Consider the following 19,618-nt stretch of genomic DNA (forward strand, 5'->3'; position numbering starts at 1 on the left):
GCGGGCGAGTCCAAAATACATGGAGTCCTATGGAGCTACATGGCTACATTTATTGTTTTCACCTATTTAACAACTGAAACCCTCAGATTTTATTTTATTTTTCGCAAAATGGATATGGATTATCAATCAAATGTGAAATAATCCGGGAGTCATGTCCATTCGTTTTCTTACAGGTTGGGTCGTTGTTGCCCATAACACGCTAGCATTGATGCTATGCTATGATCATGCTAATGAATGACGTCATTGACACGTTTGAAAGGCTTTTTAGAACAATTAAGTGACTTTAAAAAATATAATACTCAACCAAGTGTATTGTCTTTGTCTCCCCTTTCGAATACAATATTCAAATTACTTGAAAAAAAATTCTATCCCGAGAAAAGTGGATTTTGAGGGGTACAGCTCCATAGACCTCCATTCATTCTGGACTCGCCCGCAGTACCACACTGGAAGTGTTCCGAGAGTGAAGGTTCTCCCCTTATTAGACATTCTCTGATCTTGTGTTGAACAGAAAACTTTTTTTGCTCCTGAAATAAACAGTACAATGGAATCAGAGGACAAAGTCCAACTGTTAAATACATTCAAATACAGTGTAAAAGTTAGGATCAAAGCAGGAAGACCAGATCCAAAAATGAAGGATGGTAAGGCTATAGTGTAGGCTACTGAATGCTACGTAGGCTAGTATGACAAATAGCCTACTCGTGACCATAGACAGTAAAAGAAACTGGTAACGTTAGCACTGGTCTGTCACAAACGTGGACAGTTCAGGGATTTGGTGATAAAAACATTTTCGGATAGTTATGCGTTGTTATAATCATCCAAGTTATGCCTCAACTAAACAATTGTTAAATGATGTTCTTGTTGTTAATATGCTCTTGTTTTCACCGTTCTAACTGTATCTTTGGATGGTTACATTGTTAATGAATGTTTCAGACCATGATGCATTCCTTTAATGACGTCTTCAATAACATTTGCCTTTCGAGTATAAATTCCCACTTGCTATTACAACCTGTCTTTAAATAATAGCAATTTGGCTTTAAAAACATTAGCATGTTACAAATAACCACTTTTAAGGTCTATTTTTAATGGTCAATTAGTTACATGGTTTTATAAAACAAGTGTCTATTTTTAGTATTATAGACTTTTTTGCAAATGTATTACATTGAGAAAAACCTCCAGACTTTAAATAATGTTGCACATCAGGAAAACAGTGTTTCATAACTAGACCTACATATCTTCCCTGACTTCCCAGACCTAAATTTATATTTATTTACATTTACATTTATTAATTTAGCACTATTATCCAAAGTGACTTGTATATTTAAATTATATTACAAAGTCTATTGTCCCTGGAGGGGTTTGGGGTTAAGTGCCTTGCTCAAATGCACAATGGTGGAAGCCAAGAATTGAACCCACAATTTTTCTGGCTACTGCATGCTATCTTAGCTCCTTAGGTCAGACCCTGGGGGTCTAAGACCAGTCGCTCCAGTGTCTTCATCACATGTGATGTTAGAGCGACAGGCCTGAAGTCATTAAGCTCACTGGGTTGTAGCTTCTTAGGGACGGGGGTGAGACATGATGTCTTCCACAGTGTTGGAACTTGTCCGAGACGTAGGCTCCATTTGAAGATGTGCTTCAGTGGCTCTCCCAGTTCAGCAGCACAGGCCTTGAGTAGCCTTGGACACAGTCTGTCAGGCCCGGCTGGCTTACGAGGATGAAGTTTTTTTAAAAGATAACTTACTTCGGAAGCTGTAATGAAGGGGGGATGAGGGGAGTGGAGGGGGAGGAGGAGGAGGGGTGCTTCTGAGAGGGTTGTCGTTTGGCTAGAGACTGATGGCCGTTGGCTGAGGCCATTGTTGCCGCATTGCTCATGGTCACCATGTGTAGTATGGGGAATTGTGTTATTTTAGGAACGATTCATATAGATTTTTGCAACTGGTGTTTTTTTACTTGCTAGGACCCCACTGAATACAAAACAACCTGTTTCCAATTTTTTTCTTCATTTTCAGTGCCAAAATTCAAGATGGCGGACAATATATGCGGAAAAATAATATAAAGGCTTAAAGTGGTCAACTTTTTGATAAATATACACCTAATAAGGTAGACAAGTGAGATACAGACTATTCTCAAAAGATGTATTGCATCATTTGCCAAAAAATTTGGAGAAAAAATGGAAAAAATAAATTAAAAAAAAGAGAAAAAAAATCTGCATCTTGTTTCATTATTGAAGAGTTCAACAAAACATTGTCATTGTTACTCAAGTATTTATCCTCACCACTGTCACTGTCTTTTTAATATTGGTGTACATCTCCTCAGAGCCTTCACACCTGCAAAGTTGTGTGAATGGTAAGTTGTTACTCTTGCAAGAACACCTTATATACTGCATTGGCTGGCAAGACAACAACACTTCACAAGTTCCACAACAGCCTCTGGTGCTGGTGGAAGTTTTGACAGAACAGGAGCCCATTGCCCATCAACAATTTGTCTCCATCCCAGCGATAGTGAGTCAAGAATCTTTTGAGCAGGCTCTCAGAATTTCATTTTAATTTCAGTTATAGAGCGTCAAAACATTACACATGTCTCATGGCGCTTTACAGAGTGTTAAACATTCTGACAGAGCCCATGAGTAACAGGGGCGAGGAAAAACTCCCAAGAATGGGAGAAACATATAGGATGAAACCTCAAGCAGATTCACGACTCAAGGGCCTGACCCATCTGCCTGGGGTCAGTTACAGGACAGTAAGGTCTATATACAGAGAATAGAACATGGTTTTTAGAACCACCTGAGGTATATGTTACAAAGTGGTTAGATGGTTACATAACCAGTATGATAATGCATGAATCCTATTTAGTGTTAAGTTGAAATAGTCCAGTGTAGGGGATGAATTGTCCATAGGAATTAGGAGTTGTCATCGGGCAAATAGTGGGTCGCTAGGCTGCGCAGGCAGGAATCCGAGCATGGGGACAGCAATAGGCGATGGTAGGGCAATCATAGGGATGGGATTTCCCTAGTTCCCGAGTTTTTCCACTCCCTGGTTGGGTTTCAGAGTTTTAAACATGTTCCACCGAAGGGCTTTAGCTGTTTGAAAACCATGTTTTGAGGAGCCGTCACACAAATTTCTCACATCCAGCTAACACGTCTGGAGATGGATGAGGACCTACTACAAGCCTACAAAGTGTGTTAATGACACCATCATGACTTGACTGACTTGAAACAGAAACCTTTCCCACGGGATAAACGGTAAATGGCGGGACAAGCGGTTGACTTTCAATTTCCTGATAGGATAGGATACAATAGGATACCCGATAGGTCCACCGACTCTATACACGATGTGATTGCCCTGAGCGAAGTTTGGTTTTTCCACCTCACAAGCCAACGGAGAGTTGCTAAACTACCCTGACTGCAAATTACATTTACTGCCGCTAGGGTGCGTCAAGATTTCTAGGCTGTATCTTTTGTCGATGTTCTCCAGTGCCCATGATAATGAGACTGTCTTTGTTGATGTCTGGTACCCTGCGAAGGGCAAGCACCAAGACATCTGTGTGACATGTAGATATATGGGGTTTTGCCAAAATGACTTACTGCTACTGCCACCTTTGTGTGTGTGAACTGTGACTGGCAGTTTACATAGTTCAACAGCTTTATGACCAAGGTAGAGGATGAGGTTGGCTTTGGTTTCCTTCGATCCCAGGAAAGCTTTAAAGTCTTTGATTGGTGTAGAGTCTTGTATTTTGTATCCCTTATCATGTGCTTTTCCCATTGTATGGACCCGTCTCGTCCTGTCTTTCATGGAGTTTGTGATGGTATAGTTGTTAAATAATAAGTATATGTCATTGTAGCCTCGTGCCTTACTTTCAACATTTTCAAAGAAGCATTCTGCCAGATCTTGGCAACAGTTTATGTCACTTTTCCTGACAACCATCTCCTGCACAACAGCCATGCCATCTATTAAGATGCTATCCAATGTGTGTGTTAATTGCACTGAGCTACTCTCTGTAGATTGCTCAGAGGATGCTGTTTCTGAAACCAGTCACAATTCATGGATGAAGGCAGACTTCGCTGTAGTGGGCAGCATTAGGCTTGCATATAATCAACAAATTCATATGTTCCCACAATTTCCTGCAAGTCCTGTTAACAGAATTATTGAAGACCAAAGAGCTCATTGTGGACTTCAGGAAGTCTAAAGCTACAGTAGCACACACACCCATTCTCATCAATGGGACTGAAGTGGGGTGTATCACCAGCTTCAGATTTCTGGGTGTCCACATCTCTTGGACCTCTCTTGGACCCTCAACACCTCTACCCTGATCAAGAAGGCTTACCAGCATCTCTTCTATCTGAGGAGGCTAAAGAAGGTCCACCGGCCTCCTCAGATCCTGGTGAACTTCTACCCCTGCACCACCAGCGATGCTTGCATAAGGCGCACAGCAGGTTCAGAGGAAGCTTCTTTCCTGCAGCTGAAGTCTAGCTCTCCATCCCAGTGACAACCAACCAACTAAGCCCCCCCCCCCCCCACCCCTGTCCAATGCCTCCTTGCCTGTGCCTGTTGAGGTGTCCATGACCATGGCAACCTTGACAGGGACAACAAGGAGGCAGACCCCCCCCCCCAATGTATGTTGTTCATACATTGTTCACATTACATAGCCATATTTATTCTGCTCTTATAAGGTAACTGCTAATACACTGCACATATTTATATTACTATAAACCTGTCTATACTTTGTATATCACATTGCACTTTTCTCCTTTTTTGCACTTCTGGTTAGACGCAAACCACATTTCGTTGTCTTCATACTTGTACTCTGCAATGACAATAAAGTTGAATCTAATCTACTCTAATCTAATCTATTGGGGTGAGTGCAGAACATTACTTTAATTCAAATGATTATTAGGTTATGTGAAGGAAACTTTTCAATCAGTCAATGTGTTTTTCCGGGTATGCCAATAAATAGCATAATAGTGGTTACACCCATCACTGGCAGGCTTGTGCAAAATTCCAGAATTGAATTGAAACTGGCTCTTAAATTCCAATTCAATTCTTAAATTTCACTTGCATTTTAATTTAGGTAGCAAACAGGAAGCAGAATTGCAATTCGAATTGTGCACAACCCTGATCACTGGTTGATAATCATGACATCTCATGTCACCCATGGTCAGTGTTGGGAGGGTTACTTTCAAAACGTATTCCGTTACAGAATACAGAATACATGCCCAAAAATGTAATCTGTAACGTATTCCGTTACGTTACTCAATCTGAGTAACGTATTCTGAATACTTAGATTACTTCTGCATTGAATTGCATTTTATAAGTGTAGGAATGCAGCCATCAAATCCTGCTTAGGCCTACTAAACAGGCCTATTCTGGTGTGTTCTTCTGTTCCAAATGGCTGAAGTGTTAGGCCCACATAGGAGAATGTAAAGTCAACTAAGCTACCTGATACAACTTTAAAATAGCAAGGTGACCACTAAAACTACAGCAGGCAACTAGGCTAATTAAAACAAACAAAATAAATAGGCTACTTTAAGGAATTATAATTATAATTAAGGTGTGCCTGTGAGATTTTTCGGTGGCATCAACCCAGTACAAGTGAGGGGCGCATATGACAGGTGGAACGCAAATGACCTGTAAATGTAAACATGGGCTACTGTATATCAGTGCTCTCAAAATGAACGTGATCGCGTAATAATGATAATCAAAAACCGCACGTTAAAATATGCTAGGCCTACTCGCAAGAATAATTCTTCAGAGGCTGCACCATATAATTCATTTTAAAATGTAAATGTAGATCTAATTAGAAAAAATAATAATCCATAAAGCTATTTTAAGTTAGAATAAAAAACATAGAATGCGTGCCTATTTTAGAGATTGGTTTTATTGTAGGTCTGAACTAGGCTTTGCTTAGGCCTATTACTTAGCAAACTGTGTAACCGATTGGCCGAAGTAGCCTGAGCTATTAATACTTGGGAAAATATCCTTTGAACAGACATCAGGAACAACGATCAGTGAGGAACAGAAGTTACCTCCACTTACTTTACTCCTAATTTGCTGTGCAAACAGTCATTTCAGGGTCTCCGATGACGCGTCCATAATTGAGGCTAGTGCAAGGCGGCGGGGCTTGGATTTAAACATGTAAACAATTTCATTGCTTTCAGGAGCTTCTGGGAAATGGAGTTGCTTTAATTTATTTAGAGAGTGAACAAACTTATGAAACAGAGAAGTATCGTCATGTAATCCATTAATTTCAACAATGTAACTGTATTCTAAATACCAACTATTTAACTTGTAACTGTATCGGAATACAGTTACTCATAATTTGTATTCTGAATACGTAACGCCGGTACATGTATTCCGTTACTCCCCAACACTGCCCATGGTCATATTTATTACCTAAGTCATTCAATTTTATTAGAAAATGTATGTATATAATGATAATACCTAACATATATCCATTTCAAATGTTTAAAAAGGCGATTATTTGCCATTTTTGGTGATATATCCGCCATCTTGGACCTGTGCAGTCCGGGAAAAAATTGGAAACAGGTAGTTTTGCAAACTATATGGTCTGAAGAAGTGAAAAAACATAATTTGCAAAAATCTATATGAAATGTTCCAAACACCTTTTTTTGCTACATATCGCCCTGCACTAGTGGGGGAGAGGTGCGATAGCCTGATCTGCAGTGATGGTGGAGGGGGGAGGGGAGGGGGAGTGCATCTATTTAGTGTATATTTGTGTATCGTAAGGTACAGGTAGACTTTGCAAGTTGCAATGTTGACTTGATGGTAAGTGTAGTATATGTGACACTTATAAAACCATATTGAATCATGAGTGAATAAAGCTGTCAGTAGAAAAATAGTGACATACTTATTCCACTCCATTTCAGCAGGTGGCGGTAATGCACCATTCGTTGTTTGCCAACCATGATACATTAAGAGGAAGAGGAAGAACGCATGTTCACTGTCGTTCAAAACTGAATGAGAGAGAGATACAATGGCTTCAGGAGATGTCGAAGACTTTATTGAACAAAATAGGCAATTGGCTGACAGTGTGGAAGCATTTCGTTCAATATCAGAGAGTGACAAGCATTGGAAATCAAGAAGAGAGTTTATCTTGAGGAATATAAATGATTATGAGGATCCTCACTTAGATCATCTTCTCGCCTTGTCCATGGTTTGGGCAAACAATGTGTTCCTGGGCTGCCGGTTAGATTTATTTGAGTTATAATAGAAATATTGAATTTGCTGTCATATAATTCACACAGTTATTCTAATGCTGAGTGTGTTTTCATGTCTTTTTGCCACAGGTACAGCGCGGATATCCTCGAAAAAGCTCGCGTTATGGCAGAAGGAATTGTTGTTGAGGATGCTCCTGTGTTCAAGACCAGAGACGAGATAATGCAACAGCAGGTAGGCTAGATACACGTAGACAAACAAAAAACACTTCGAAGTGAGGTACAATTCAGTAAGATTTTTCATGGACTGTTAACATTTGTGCAGAGTTGCACTAAAAATGACCATAGCCTACTCTCCTGCTACACACACTGGTGTTACTACTACTACTATACTATTTGACCAGATAGAACTAGTACTGACTTAGCAAGCTGTTGAATAAAATGTGCTCGTATATCAGTGTTATTGGGAACATAATGGTGAGAACAAATCATAATGTCAATATGCAAAATAATTTAGTCCTAGAGGTTAGTACTGAAAGGTTGACTAGTAGCTTCTGATATGTCTGCAATAGTCCTGCCAGTTCACATGAGTCACAGACTTCAGCTCAGAGATGTTCCTAAGCTCCAAAATGCTGCCACGGTTTTTATAGGTTATTTGACATTGTGTGAATTATTTTAGTACAACTGTAGTTCCAAAGTTTCTTGTGTTTATTCCAAACCGTAGTTTGAGACACTTCTAACTTCTAATGTTCAGTAAAATTGTTTGTGAATTGTTTACATTTGTTATTGTCACTCACTTTATGATCATTTATTCACTTGGTGATACCTGTGTGCATGACTTTTCTTTTAAAAGTTCCAATATGGTTTAACGGAAAAATTTTCATTGCAATTATATTCAATTTCTTAAAAATATATATTTTATTTTAGCGGAAATGAACAAATGGCCGGAATTGGAGTGGATTTGCAGGCAACAGGAACAAAGGCACTCATCTAGTGCTGGGAAGAATGAACTGATGATATTTGCCATCTCGTTGGATTGATCAATGACTTGATGTATTAGCGTTACTTAAGCTTTATGGATTTTAAAAAATATAGTGGAAATGTTTTTTTCTTTTTGTGTGCGTGTGTTAACGTTTTTTATAATATGTTCTCTGCTCAAAATCAATGATTGATCAAATACTTAAATATTTCACCACACACAATAATAAACACTCATTCAAGTTGTCTGAAAAATGTTTATTATCTTTATACAGCATATTATATGTATAAATTGTATTTCATATAGGGTAACTTAACAAAAAATACTTAACTTATCCTTTTCATATCATAGACACTAGTGACATTACCCTTACTTTGAAATTACTTTTAAATGATTTCCATTACAGATTTATATTTGATTTGAATAGCAAGAGTTGAATTATTCCTGTTGGGAGTGAAAGAAGGTGCAACTGACTGGTAGCTATTGTGGACGCTATTTATGAATCCAACATTTCACGCAACAGGTAACAATTTTTTCACATTCCGTGTCATGGTGTGTTGGACCTTACATCAATTTAAAGTTTGATTAAAGTCACTCTCAGTCTACAAATTGAAAACCAACAACAGTAAAAGCTATTTCTTTCACAATATCATGAGAATAATGCCAGTTTATCACTTAAAACAATGTAGCCTATTCTCACCATCCATCAACAACAGTAACAGCATCAGTCCAAAAAGATATATTACAAATTCTGTCTGGAATAATTTATTTCACATCATGCAATAAAAATAACAATAGCACAATATTGTTTGTCTTAAAATTTGTTGGCAAGCATGTAATAAGACCCTACTGACTTAATGTGTGATTTCCCTCAAAATTGTTTACTTGTGTGGCACTTGAGTTCTTTGATAATGATGATGATGACGACTTGATAAACCAATGAGGTAAATGAAAGTTTGAAATATTTTCTTTTCCATTAAGAACGATGAGGCACACTTGCACTGTAGTGTTACGAGTCCACCCAGCTTTGCTCCACGATGGCGGAGACTCGTTTCTCGTATTCCCGTTTGTTCTCTTGATAAAGCTGGGCAGCCTGACTGTTGGCGGGGCTGTTCGGATTTGGCTCATCCAACAGAGACTGAATCGTGAGTACAAGACCACAAATTAAAATGCAGCTGTATGTCCTATGTTATATAGGTGTAATAATTAATACAACAGTTATAGATGTGTCATTAACATGCTTTATAATACAAAGGCATGATTTGCCAAGATAACCAACCTGGATTGATGTCAGAATGGATGACACATCATAAGTAGGGCTCCAGCGATTTTGTAGAATGTCTAAACATATACTTCCATCTGCATAAACTGTCAGATTTACAAATATAATGAAAGAGAAACAGTAAGGTTTAAAATAATAGACCACCAGAAAAACTATATACCACAAAAAGGCCTAAATGTCTGGTGTGTCCATTTTGTTTATTTTATATATAATTCAATATTTTTAAAATCTTACCATTTGGATGAAACATTTTGGAGCTAAATCTAACAGTAGGAGGTTTATTGGGATACTCTTCAGAAAATTCTATCACAAGCTTAAAGGTTCCTGTGGAGAGACATACAATAAAAGCTGAAATAACCTTGAAAAGTATGCATATTATAAATAAATGTTGACACACATATTTACATGAACAAGTTACACCATAAAATTCTGTAGCTGAAAAAGGAATGTTGTCAATAGAGTTAAGTAGACTAATGAAAGTTCACCTTTAAAACAATGCTGAAAACAGCCTACAGTGTATGCCTGTGGGCTCTGTGTCTCATCAGCAGGTTGATGCCAAATTATTCTCCATTATTTCATTCAAAATACTATGATTTATCTATAGGTAATTGTTTAAGTCACAGACCATCATTCCATTTAACTATTTAATGACAAAATATTTAATGTGTCTGTTCAACATTTGGAGATCATGGCAAACTGCATCCTGCCCTAACTATGTTTATTGGCTGATGCCCAAACTACACAGGTACTATATTTCATGCTGAACTGAATAGAAGAATTCTTACCATCCTCAAATGGCGTTCCCACAGGTCTAAAAACAAAGAAACAACTGTTATTTCTATGAAAAACATCATATTAGATAGACTACTTTCCCATTACCAGAACATGTTATTTACCCTGCTCAAAAAACTTGAATTCGGGAAATTCGGTCTGGAGTCACTCCATTAAGAAGTCTCTATGCCCGAACCAGAGGTGTTTGGGCGGGCTTTATACGAACATGGACAGATAAGCAACAGTGCCTAGTCATTCACGTCACCTGAGTGTGCTTGAGTTGATTTTGTTTACGACAAAAAGGCTGTCACTAGAGAAGCTAGATGTTTAGATTCCACTATGGCGGCTGTTGTACAATATACTAACAGCGCGATAACTTTAAAAAATGAAGGTCTGGTTTATATGGTTAGGTTTATGGTTTAATATGGTTTTGGTAAGACATTAACAATCTGAGAACATGTAAGAGGAGTGTTGGGAAAGAAAATAATCTAAATTTATTTTGATGACTCACCCAAATATAACAGCATTCCATAACATTATATTATTTTCTGAAGGGGCTCCACTAACGCCAGTTGGGGGATCTTCTTGAAGTCTGTGAATAGAAAAGGGTATTGTAAACACTAGTTAATCTATGCAGCAGGTCCGCATATCTGACTGAAAAGGTATCTCAATGCAGGTCCAGGTATGTAAGCATAGCCATTAAAAAACAATGTGGAATCCATGGCTTACAAAAAAAACCCATTCCCTTAACCAGTGGAATGGTTACCAGGTTGACATATATATACTGTAAATTCTTAAGTACCAATATTTATAAAACGGATAAAGAGGATTAAGATTTGTCCACACAAATATGTCAAAGAATGTAATGTGGCCACAGAGACCTGTGGCAGTGTGAACACTGAAAAGATAAAAAGAAAATTCCAATTCAATGAACTTTATTGGCATGACTAAGTTTTACAATGTTGCCACAGCAGTAATTACATCAAGAGAAGAAAACAATTAGCAATTAATAGTAATAATAACAACAATTGACATGGAATATGGAGAATAATAATAAAAATATTACAAAATAATAATAATAGAACATTAGAACACACACACACACATACACAGTAACATACAGTAGCAATGGAGAAAGGGGAAAAAATCAATAAAATAAAATTGGTGGTAGATTTTACCTAGTGGCTGTCTCTTGCTTTATGGCATTCTGTGACATATCGTGCCGCTAGTAGTAGTAAGGTTGGGTACTCTCCTAAGTATTTCATTTTAGTGTCATTCTGTAATTTTTTTTACATTTTGTTTAATATACTGATCTAATGTTTTCATACAATGTAAAAGAAAATATTTATCCTTTTCGATTTCTTGTGTGCTGCATGTGCATACCCTCTCCTCTTTTGGTTGCCATGTTTTTGTCATTTACATCTAGGTGGACCTCTCCCACTAGGTGGATGCATGATGCAACAATGGCACATTTTGCCATTTAGTGTCTGCCTACTCTACCTGAGTATTACCACACCTAGTGAAATTAATTGTGAACTATGTATATGCAAAGCTCAGACTTTAAAGCAAAAAACATTTCTGTGCCTGGAGTTATCAGGCATTTTTGAAGATGTCTAGGCCTGCCTGGACACATTTAGCCCTATATGATGCAATATGATATATATTTTTAAATTGCAATGGAACTGAACAAACCATAAATATACCTGGCATGTTTGACTTACGATATTCCTTTTTTTACATGATCTCACAACTTTTATATTACTTTTGGTATGTTCTAATAAAATGTAGCACATATTCTTTTATCTGTACACCACTTGGAGGTGATATTAAAATCTGATATCAACACAAGATATAGCCTAGGCTACAATTACAAGATGTGCTGATGCTCATACCCAACGAAGAATACTGCTGATCATCCCCAGAGCTGTTTAGGCTAACGTTACTCTCAACAAGCACAGATGTGTTAGTTTCCAACTTCATCGTTTGCTTTGGGAGATCCCATTTCCAAAAAACAAGAGTGGCAACAACTGAGCCCTACCTGTACATGCAATTCCACAATTCCACATCCCAGTTGTTAATTTCCTAACATACCAATCCTTCAGTAGGAGCTATAGACCGTAAGGTCGGAGCAGATTTGACAAGATGTTACTATGACCACTAGCCTAATTGTAATCTGCCATGCAACAAACAACAGTGGTAATCAGGGAAATAATATGACCTACGTTACTGAAATAGCACCTTTAAGAAACTGTAGGCTACAACATAACACCTCCTCTGTATTGTAAAATTATAGGCAAGTTACATTGACTTTAGTTGCATAAGCAACCATTGACGTCAAAGCTATGGCTTAAGGAATCCATAATGTGGTTTGCCTTTGTCAGCTGCAGTGTATGACATGCTATTATGGGTAGACTATTTGGTAAGTAAATATCGGCAGTAACGTTAGGTAGGCTACATGGCTAGCCTTAGCTAGCCAATGGTTTATTGCTATGCAAACGTTAGCCGACGTTTGAGGAATTATTATTGAGGTGTTTATGTTACTTGGTATGGCTATACGGCATCCCAATTCATGAGTACATTATCCTCTCGAAAGTATGCCGTGAATCTCATACAATCTAAACAAATTGACAAACAAACGATACGCCATGATAACAATCGACAGGCCTTTTGTTGCAACACTACGTCCACCAAACTGACTTGCTAGCAAGCAGGATATGCTGAAATTGCATAGGGTACTAGCTTCATTTTCAGAATCCTTATTATTAAAACTGATGTTACCTTTTGAAATCTCTCATAAGTCGTCGTCTTGCCGGAGTGGACATGGTAGTAAGGCAGGGAAATCCCTTTATGTCATAAAATGTTTCGACACCGGTGAGATTGAACAGTGGTGGCAAGGCTTGTATTTTTCTTCTCCCAAACAACTATAGTGACGTCATATACTTGCACAGGAAAATGACAAGAGATTCGATTCGACACAATTCTTTGAGTCTAGTTACTTTGTAACATTAATAAAGAACATAATAAAGTAGGCTAACTATTCTTTTTTCCAGCTATGATTTTCAAACCAGCTTCCAGTTATAATGCTAGTATTATATTGTGTTATCCCTGCACCATCTAATATGAAATGCGGTTGCCTTGAGCAAAGGTTTTTGTAATAGTTTACACCATTATGTATGCGAATTTTGATTAAATGTGATTATCAGGCCATTTAATGCGCAGTGTAGGCTAGTAACTGCGTACTGCAAAATTCAGTACTGATGGGAGCCAACGTTCTAGAAAAAGCCCGTTTATGACTTGATATCTATTGTCATGGTCACCAAGTTCTGATGTGTCGGATGGAATGACATTGTTTGAGTTGCTGCAGTGGTGTAAAAAGAAGCGTTTAGGTTTAATTTTCTTACAGTATGGCGAGAGAACTGTGGGAATATATGCAGCAAAAATAACAACTTTACAACTTGTCACCTTGTTTTAGTGTGCAGTGCTGTGGAGGGATATCCATAAAAGATGGATATGTACGAGAACCTCGGTGTAGTTGGTGAGGGAAGTTATGGAACAGTGTTGAAATGCAGACACAAAGAAACAGGGCACATTGTGGCCATTAAGAGGTTCATTGATAAGGAGCAGGACAAAACTATGAAGAAAATTATCATGAGAGAAATCAAACTCTTGAGGGTAAGAATAGGCTAAACCCAACAAGTTTTCCACCTAAATGTATACTTTTTAAATCATTTTTAAATTGATTAATTAATGATAAAGTATTGATTAATAGTGGCCTAATTAATGATACATGTGTTTATTCTGATCAAATATAGATCTAAAGTAGAAGTAGTTTTTTTGTATGTATTTTGCAGCAATTTTGCCATGAAAATCTTGTCAACATGTTGGAAGTATTCAGATACAAGAAACGTCTGTTTGTTGTTTTTGAGTTCATTGATCACAATGTTTTGGAGGACTTGGAACGACATCCTTCTGGCTTGGAGAGTAGACGTCTCAGGAAGTTCATTTTCCAGATATTGAGAGCAGTTGATTATCTTCACACCAGTAATGCAAGTACTCTGTGTAGTCTGGCCTATATTAAGGAGTTATAAATATAGCTAGGTGCTAATTTTCCACCTTGACAATAGTCAAACCAAAACAAAGGCTCCATGGCACCAACAACAAACAAAATGCAAGGACAAAAAAAGATTTGGCATACAATTTGGCACTGACAGAAAATGAGGGGATAAAATGGCTGGGGATTAAATTCAGTTCATGACTATATATGTTATGTTCTCAACAGATTATTCATAGAGACATAAAGCCAGAGAATGTGCTTGTGTCCAATGCTGGCATAGTCAAGGTCTGTGACTTTGGCTTTGCTCGGACACTGGCGCCGACTGGTGAGCCCTTCACTGATTATGTGGCCACCAGGTGGTATCGAGCCCCTGAGCTACTGGTGGGGGACAAGAATTATAGCAAGTAAGTATTTGGTAGGCCTACATGCTTAGTGGGTGTTTGTTTTCAAATTAGATTACTTTATTGTCTTTCATGGGAAACAATTCGGACTTAGATTAAGAGAACTGTATCAAACACACTATGAAGCACAATAACTACCCCTTAAATAGGGACACATCTGCAAACATTACTCTGACAGTCACACACCTTTATGGTTATGCTAGCAGTCAGTGGAATCTGCAGAACCTCTCATGCTGTTCTGTCCATTCTGCAGGAGTTGCCCATTAATAAGTTTAGCAGGCAAAGGGGTAAATGAATGTTTATTGTGCTTGTGCTCACACAGAGGGACCATGTACGTCCCTACAGTGGCCATGTATCCCACCTTGGCCCAGTTATCCCATCTCATGGGCTCATTAAAGAGATGTTTTTTCCTATTTCTCAGGCCTGTGGATGTTTGGGCTGTTGGCTGTTTGATTATAGAGATGGCTACTAGCAATGCTTTTCTGACAGGTTCATCTGACCTAGATCAGGTACACAAGATCGTCTGCAAAGTGGGTAAGGCAACCTTTTATTACTGTATTGAACTTATACCGATGGAGATCACAATTCAACTTTGTCTATTTCAGATGACAATTTGCAGAAACTGACAGTTATACATGTAAACTTGTAATGGTTAAAGATATGCATCCTATAATTCCATGTAAAACTTTGTTTGGCCTGACATTGTGTGATAATGATGTTTCATCAAAAGATTTTCCTTGCCAAACATTTAACAAAATAATTCAAGGTGGCCACATTTATACCAGGGACTATTCAGATTCTTAGTTGAGATTGTAAGGAAGTAAGCATTTCAAATGGTATCAACTTTACAGTGTTGGCTCTTTCAATAATGGAATGTATACTTTTAGGTCCTTTAACCCGCCATCAACTGGACCTGTATTTCAAGAACCCAACATTTGCCGTGGCCAGGCTTCCTGAGGTTCAGGTGCCCAAAGATCACAGAAAGAAATTCTATCAACTCCCAATTACATTAGCTGACTTGGTGGATGTAGGTTTGTTCTAAGATTCCTATATGAAGACAGACATGTCTTTGTTTGGCCATCTCTCGTTTTAGCCAATCATTTCTTTTCTCAGGCATGTTTACAGATAGATCCGGCTGACAGGGCCACCTGTTCCAAACTGCTCAATCATCGATACTTCACAAAAGACCAGTTTAGTGAAAGGTGACCCAAAGCAATGGAAGACAAAGCTATTTTGGCCCGCTTCCTCCATGCATTCATTGTGGATATGGAATTTTACCAGGACTAGACCAAGAAAATATGTATTTATGTATGTATTTATTTATTTTTCAGATTCATTCCTGAGATACAGGCACTAGTTATGAAGGATGCCAAATATTACAACACTCAGTGGTGCCACAGTGGTACTGTGGAGCAAACAGAGGAGCTGTCTGTTTGCTCATCCTCTCACGGCAAGAGACGCACCAGAGTAAGCACTTTTGATCTTAGTCAAATTTCAGACTTTCAGATGTTTTAAATGGCATATACAGACTGGTGGTGGTTAGTGAGGTTCCCCCTTCACTGTGAGGCACTTTGGGTGCCTTGAAAAGTGCTATATAAATGCAATGTGTTGTTGATGTCATATAATTTACCACATAACAAGTCTTTGATTTGTTAAAAGAGTGCATTTGTCTCGTAATGTCTGTGCTCGGCGTGCATCATTATCGATTGACTCAAATGACCCATGGAGGCCCCTGTGTGTGACAGGAAGCTGAAAGAGACAGACGAGGGAAAGAGGAAACTACCGAGCCAAAGCACTCCAGAGCCAGCCGTAGGCATGGGAGGGTGATGGTGGACAGCCCGGTTATCCACACCACGGCCTCTTCTCCTGACATGATGCTTGAGAAAAGCACCATTCCCATCACTTTTACCATGCCCCGAATCAGCCAGGGCAATAACTTCTTAGCCCCATCCAACATGGAGGTCAACAAAACCCGGTCAGTCTGTAATTCTTCATTGAGACTTCTGCATTTGAGAACAATGCACACTTAGCTAATGGACTTGTTTATTGACTAATTACTTTATTCATTGATTTATTGATTGATTGTTTAGGGCAAACAAGGTAAAACGAAGATCAAGTCCCTCCGATATGGCTCTGTTTAATTGCCAGCAGGCTGAGGGGAAATCTCAGGTAATTAAACAGGACAAAAGCCTTTTTCAGGAGCTTGGATGTGCTTGGTTGGGTAGATTGATTGGGATGAGATGCTTTATTTTTTTATTCATTAAATTAGAATGAAATTGAGGCCAGCTCTGAAGTGTGGTATATAATTTGTAAAAGAAATAGTAGTTTTGGTTAGCTAATGCTTTTGTTATCATTTTGTTTAGCTGCAAAGTGATGGACTTGGACTGCAGGTTGAGATGGTGGGCCTGACCAAGAAAAAGGTACGGACTGTCTGGGATGTGCGTTTCCCTGACCTTCCCATAGTTGGTCACCACATGGAGATAAAGAACACAGACGGTAAAAAAGTGCTTTGTGATTTAAAAAAAAAAAAATTGCTAAAAATTTGTCAGCGTCTAGTGAGAAGGAAAGGAATGCACCTTATTTTACGTCAGTGGAACAGATCATGATTAAAATTGCAATTCACTTTTACTTTGTTTCAGTGATAACGAAATCAGTGGTAATTTTTTTATTATTGATTTCAATGAGCTGTAACTGTATGAAACTGAATGAATAACCAAGCATTTTATATTATTGTATTAGAGTTTGATATATGTGCTAATAGACAAAACATCTCCCATTGACCAAGCTTGATTGCCTGACATAAATTTATATAAACCACATTTTGGTATGTATGGGGTTCACTTCAACCTTGAATAGATTTTACATTGTGACATTGTTTTCTTTGAGCACCACTATTATTGCAGTTGTAGCGTAGTGGTTAAGGCAGTAGCTGGAAAAGTTGTGGGTTTAATTCATGGCTTCCACTGTTGTGCCCTTGAGCAAGGCGCTTAACCCATGAGTTGCTCTGGGGACAATGGCCCTTGTAATATAATTGACGCAAGTTGCTTTGGACAAAAGCATCTGCTAAATGAAGAAGTGTAAATGTATAATACAATATTGTTTTTATGTGTTTTTTCTCCCCCCAAACAAGTCAAATCAGCAAAGCACTCGAGAAGAGAGCAGAGGAAAGGTGATGACTCTAAAATACCAACATTAGTTCAGTTTGACTCTGACTTGGGAAATAGGCCTTAAAATAGGTAAGGTTAGGAACATGATCATTTCAACTAGGAAATTAGAGGGTTGTTCTAGTCTGCTGACACATAGAAATTATAGAAAGGGGGGAGATAGCTGTAGCTCACTCACTACTCTGGTCCAGGTAACTAGAACTTAACTTAGAACGATAACTGTACTTCAATTTGGTAGTGCACCATGGTCATTAAAGCTAAGGCGGCACACACAAATAATTAACATATTTTTCTGTCTGTGGAACCACTACATGTTGGGGGGTGGGGGGCTGCATGATATAGCTGACTCTGAGAATAGCAGCATTCACACATTCTTCTGCCTGTAGCATTCACATCCTTCTTTCCATGCTTTCACCCTGGTCTCTGTCATCAAGAGTGAAACACTGATTGGTTTAAGTTGCTGCAGAGCTATGTCTCTGAGATGCTGTGGTTCATGGGCCCCCTAGTGGCTTGAGGATAGAAATGAGATTCAGGAACATAACTAGAAATCAGCCTGAATTACGTGGAACTAGGTTAGAATATTACTTTGATGGGGACCTCCCCTGGTTTGGGACCAGCTTCCAGCCTACAGCTTAGTGATTCCACTACAGCCTAAACTTATGCAAAAAAACGACATGGCTAACCCACAATGTCTTAAAGGTACACTATGCAATGTTTTCACCTTAATATAACTTTTACAAAACCAATTTGATGGTAAACGAACCTGGGAATCTTTCACCTTGCATAGCCATACAGCATAGCCGTAGCGAGTCTTAACGAGAGAACCAGCCATGCAACTTCAATAGTCGACCTTAAGACATCTCGTGTTGCGAGAATCGTGAAACATTAGCCTACCTTGTCAGTAGATATAGCTCTTTGGAGATAGTTTTTGCCTGTTCAAAATACATGAAATTGCATAGTAGGCTATAACTTTAAGGTCCTTAAAGGTTAATAGGCTCCTTACCTTTGAAAATATGTAGCATTGTGTTTGGAATGAGCAGAAATGTAGAGCAAGTAATAAAATGTTTGGGCACTGACTGAAAATGTCTTTTTGTTTTTTTTACCTACAGGTGATTTTCAAGTTATGGCTGAACTGAGCAGACAGAAAAAGAGAAACTGAACTGCTTTATTCACAGGAATTCTTAACATGAAATTAAATATCCATAAAATATCTGTGTGTGTGTGTGTGTGTGTGAGTGAGTGACAGACAGGGACGCAGTTCTTGCTGCTTAAAGGGGTAAAGACATTTACATCGATAGTCTGGTGTTATAATTTATTTGCCTTGGGTGTACTGTGGAGTGGGTAAGACTGTTTTTAGTGTCAGGCTAACACATACTGTTGACTTGCGCTAGCCTAGCACCTGCGAACTCTGCAACTAGAAGGACTGGATGAAATGTGTTGAAAACAGTTTCCACTGATAAATATCACACTTGCTTAGAAATAAGGTCTTATGTCCAAAATCCTCAACCACTCCTTTAATGCATTATTGAGTGCTAATGTATACTCATCCACTACAAGAACATATTGCACACATACAGTTAAATTATTCATGCCCCTGGCAAATATTGATTTAAAGTTGATTTTCTCTTGACTGATATTTTTGTTCTGACTGAAAATGACACTGCCACATGACAAAAGGTTGTAAGACAATGTGGTAGAAGCATGGAATAAAAAAAGAAGTGAGTTTGTCTTTTTTTAACATTTTTATGAAAAATGGTGTGTCCAAAATAATTCATACCCTTTTTTAACAATCACTGAAA

The 19,618-nt window shown here is 38.3% G+C and overlaps 3 protein-coding genes across 3 annotated transcripts; 2 read left to right on the forward strand and 1 right to left on the reverse strand.

Annotated features, from left to right (window-relative positions):
* Positions 1-6,922: 6,922 nt before the first annotated feature.
* cdkn2aipnl (CDKN2A interacting protein N-terminal like) lies at positions 6,923-8,401 on the forward strand. The gene is made up of 3 exons (XM_076273883.1): positions 6,923-7,199; positions 7,301-7,403; positions 8,096-8,401. The coding sequence occupies exons 1-3, from the start codon at positions 6,988-6,990 to the stop codon at positions 8,102-8,104; spliced, it is 324 nt and encodes a 107-aa protein (XP_076129998.1). The 5' UTR covers positions 6,923-6,987; the 3' UTR covers positions 8,105-8,401.
* Positions 8,390-13,111, reverse strand: ube2b (ubiquitin-conjugating enzyme E2B (RAD6 homolog)). The gene is made up of 6 exons (XM_076273882.1): positions 12,979-13,111; positions 10,712-10,792; positions 10,215-10,240; positions 9,664-9,753; positions 9,427-9,515; positions 8,390-9,285 (listed from the first exon to the last, which is right to left on the reverse strand). Exons 1-6 carry the CDS (start codon positions 13,020-13,022, stop codon positions 9,157-9,159), a joined length of 459 nt encoding a protein of 152 aa, XP_076129997.1. The 5' UTR covers positions 13,023-13,111; the 3' UTR covers positions 8,390-9,156.
* Positions 13,112-13,696: 585 nt separating this feature from the next.
* On the forward strand, positions 13,697-19,023 carry LOC143111633 (cyclin-dependent kinase-like 3). Its single transcript, XM_076273881.1, has 12 exons — positions 13,697-13,872; positions 14,052-14,246; positions 14,480-14,658; positions 15,077-15,189; positions 15,543-15,682; positions 15,769-15,857; positions 15,987-16,122; positions 16,401-16,630; positions 16,746-16,824; positions 17,019-17,151; positions 17,786-17,891; positions 18,929-19,023. Exons 1-11 carry the CDS (start codon positions 13,705-13,707, stop codon positions 17,884-17,886), a joined length of 1,563 nt encoding a protein of 520 aa, XP_076129996.1. The 5' UTR covers positions 13,697-13,704; the 3' UTR covers positions 17,887-17,891; positions 18,929-19,023.
* The last annotated feature ends 595 nt before the right edge of the window (positions 19,024-19,618 follow it).

Source organism: Alosa pseudoharengus, unplaced genomic scaffold (assembly GCF_046254945.1).
Source record: "Alosa pseudoharengus isolate Yale_2024_CS ecotype anadromous, Long Island Sound unplaced genomic scaffold, YU_APseudo_1.1 YU_APseudo_1.1_scf_8, whole genome shotgun sequence".
Lineage (NCBI taxonomy): Eukaryota > Metazoa > Chordata > Actinopteri > Clupeiformes > Clupeidae > Alosa > Alosa pseudoharengus.

Bases quoted from the DNA above. Each gene is read 5' to 3' on its own strand.
- ube2b (XM_076273882.1), bottom strand. From the start codon at position 13,022: ATGTCCACTCCGGCAAGACGACGACTTATGAGAGATTTCAAAAG. The intron at 9,754-10,214 runs GTAAGAATTCTT...GTCTCTCCACAG, and splicing joins GGGAACGCCATTTGAGGATG to GAACCTTTAAGCTTGTGATA. The intron at 9,286-9,426 runs GTTGGTTATCTT...CTCACGATTCAG, and splicing joins CCATTCTGACATCAATCCAG to TCTCTGTTGGATGAGCCAAA.
- cdkn2aipnl (XM_076273883.1), top strand. From the start codon at position 6,988: ATGGCTTCAGGAGATGTCGAAGACTTTATTGAACAAAATAGGCAATTG. The intron at 7,200-7,300 runs GTTAGATTTATT...TTTTTGCCACAG, and splicing joins AATGTGTTCCTGGGCTGCCG to GTACAGCGCGGATATCCTCG.
- LOC143111633 (XM_076273881.1), top strand. From the start codon at position 13,705: ATGGATATGTACGAGAACCTCGGTGTAGTTGGTGAGGGAAGTTATGGA. The intron at 13,873-14,051 runs GTAAGAATAGGC...TGTATTTTGCAG, and splicing joins GAGAAATCAAACTCTTGAGG to CAATTTTGCCATGAAAATCT. The intron at 16,825-17,018 runs GTAATTAAACAG...CATTTTGTTTAG, and splicing joins AGGCTGAGGGGAAATCTCAG to CTGCAAAGTGATGGACTTGG.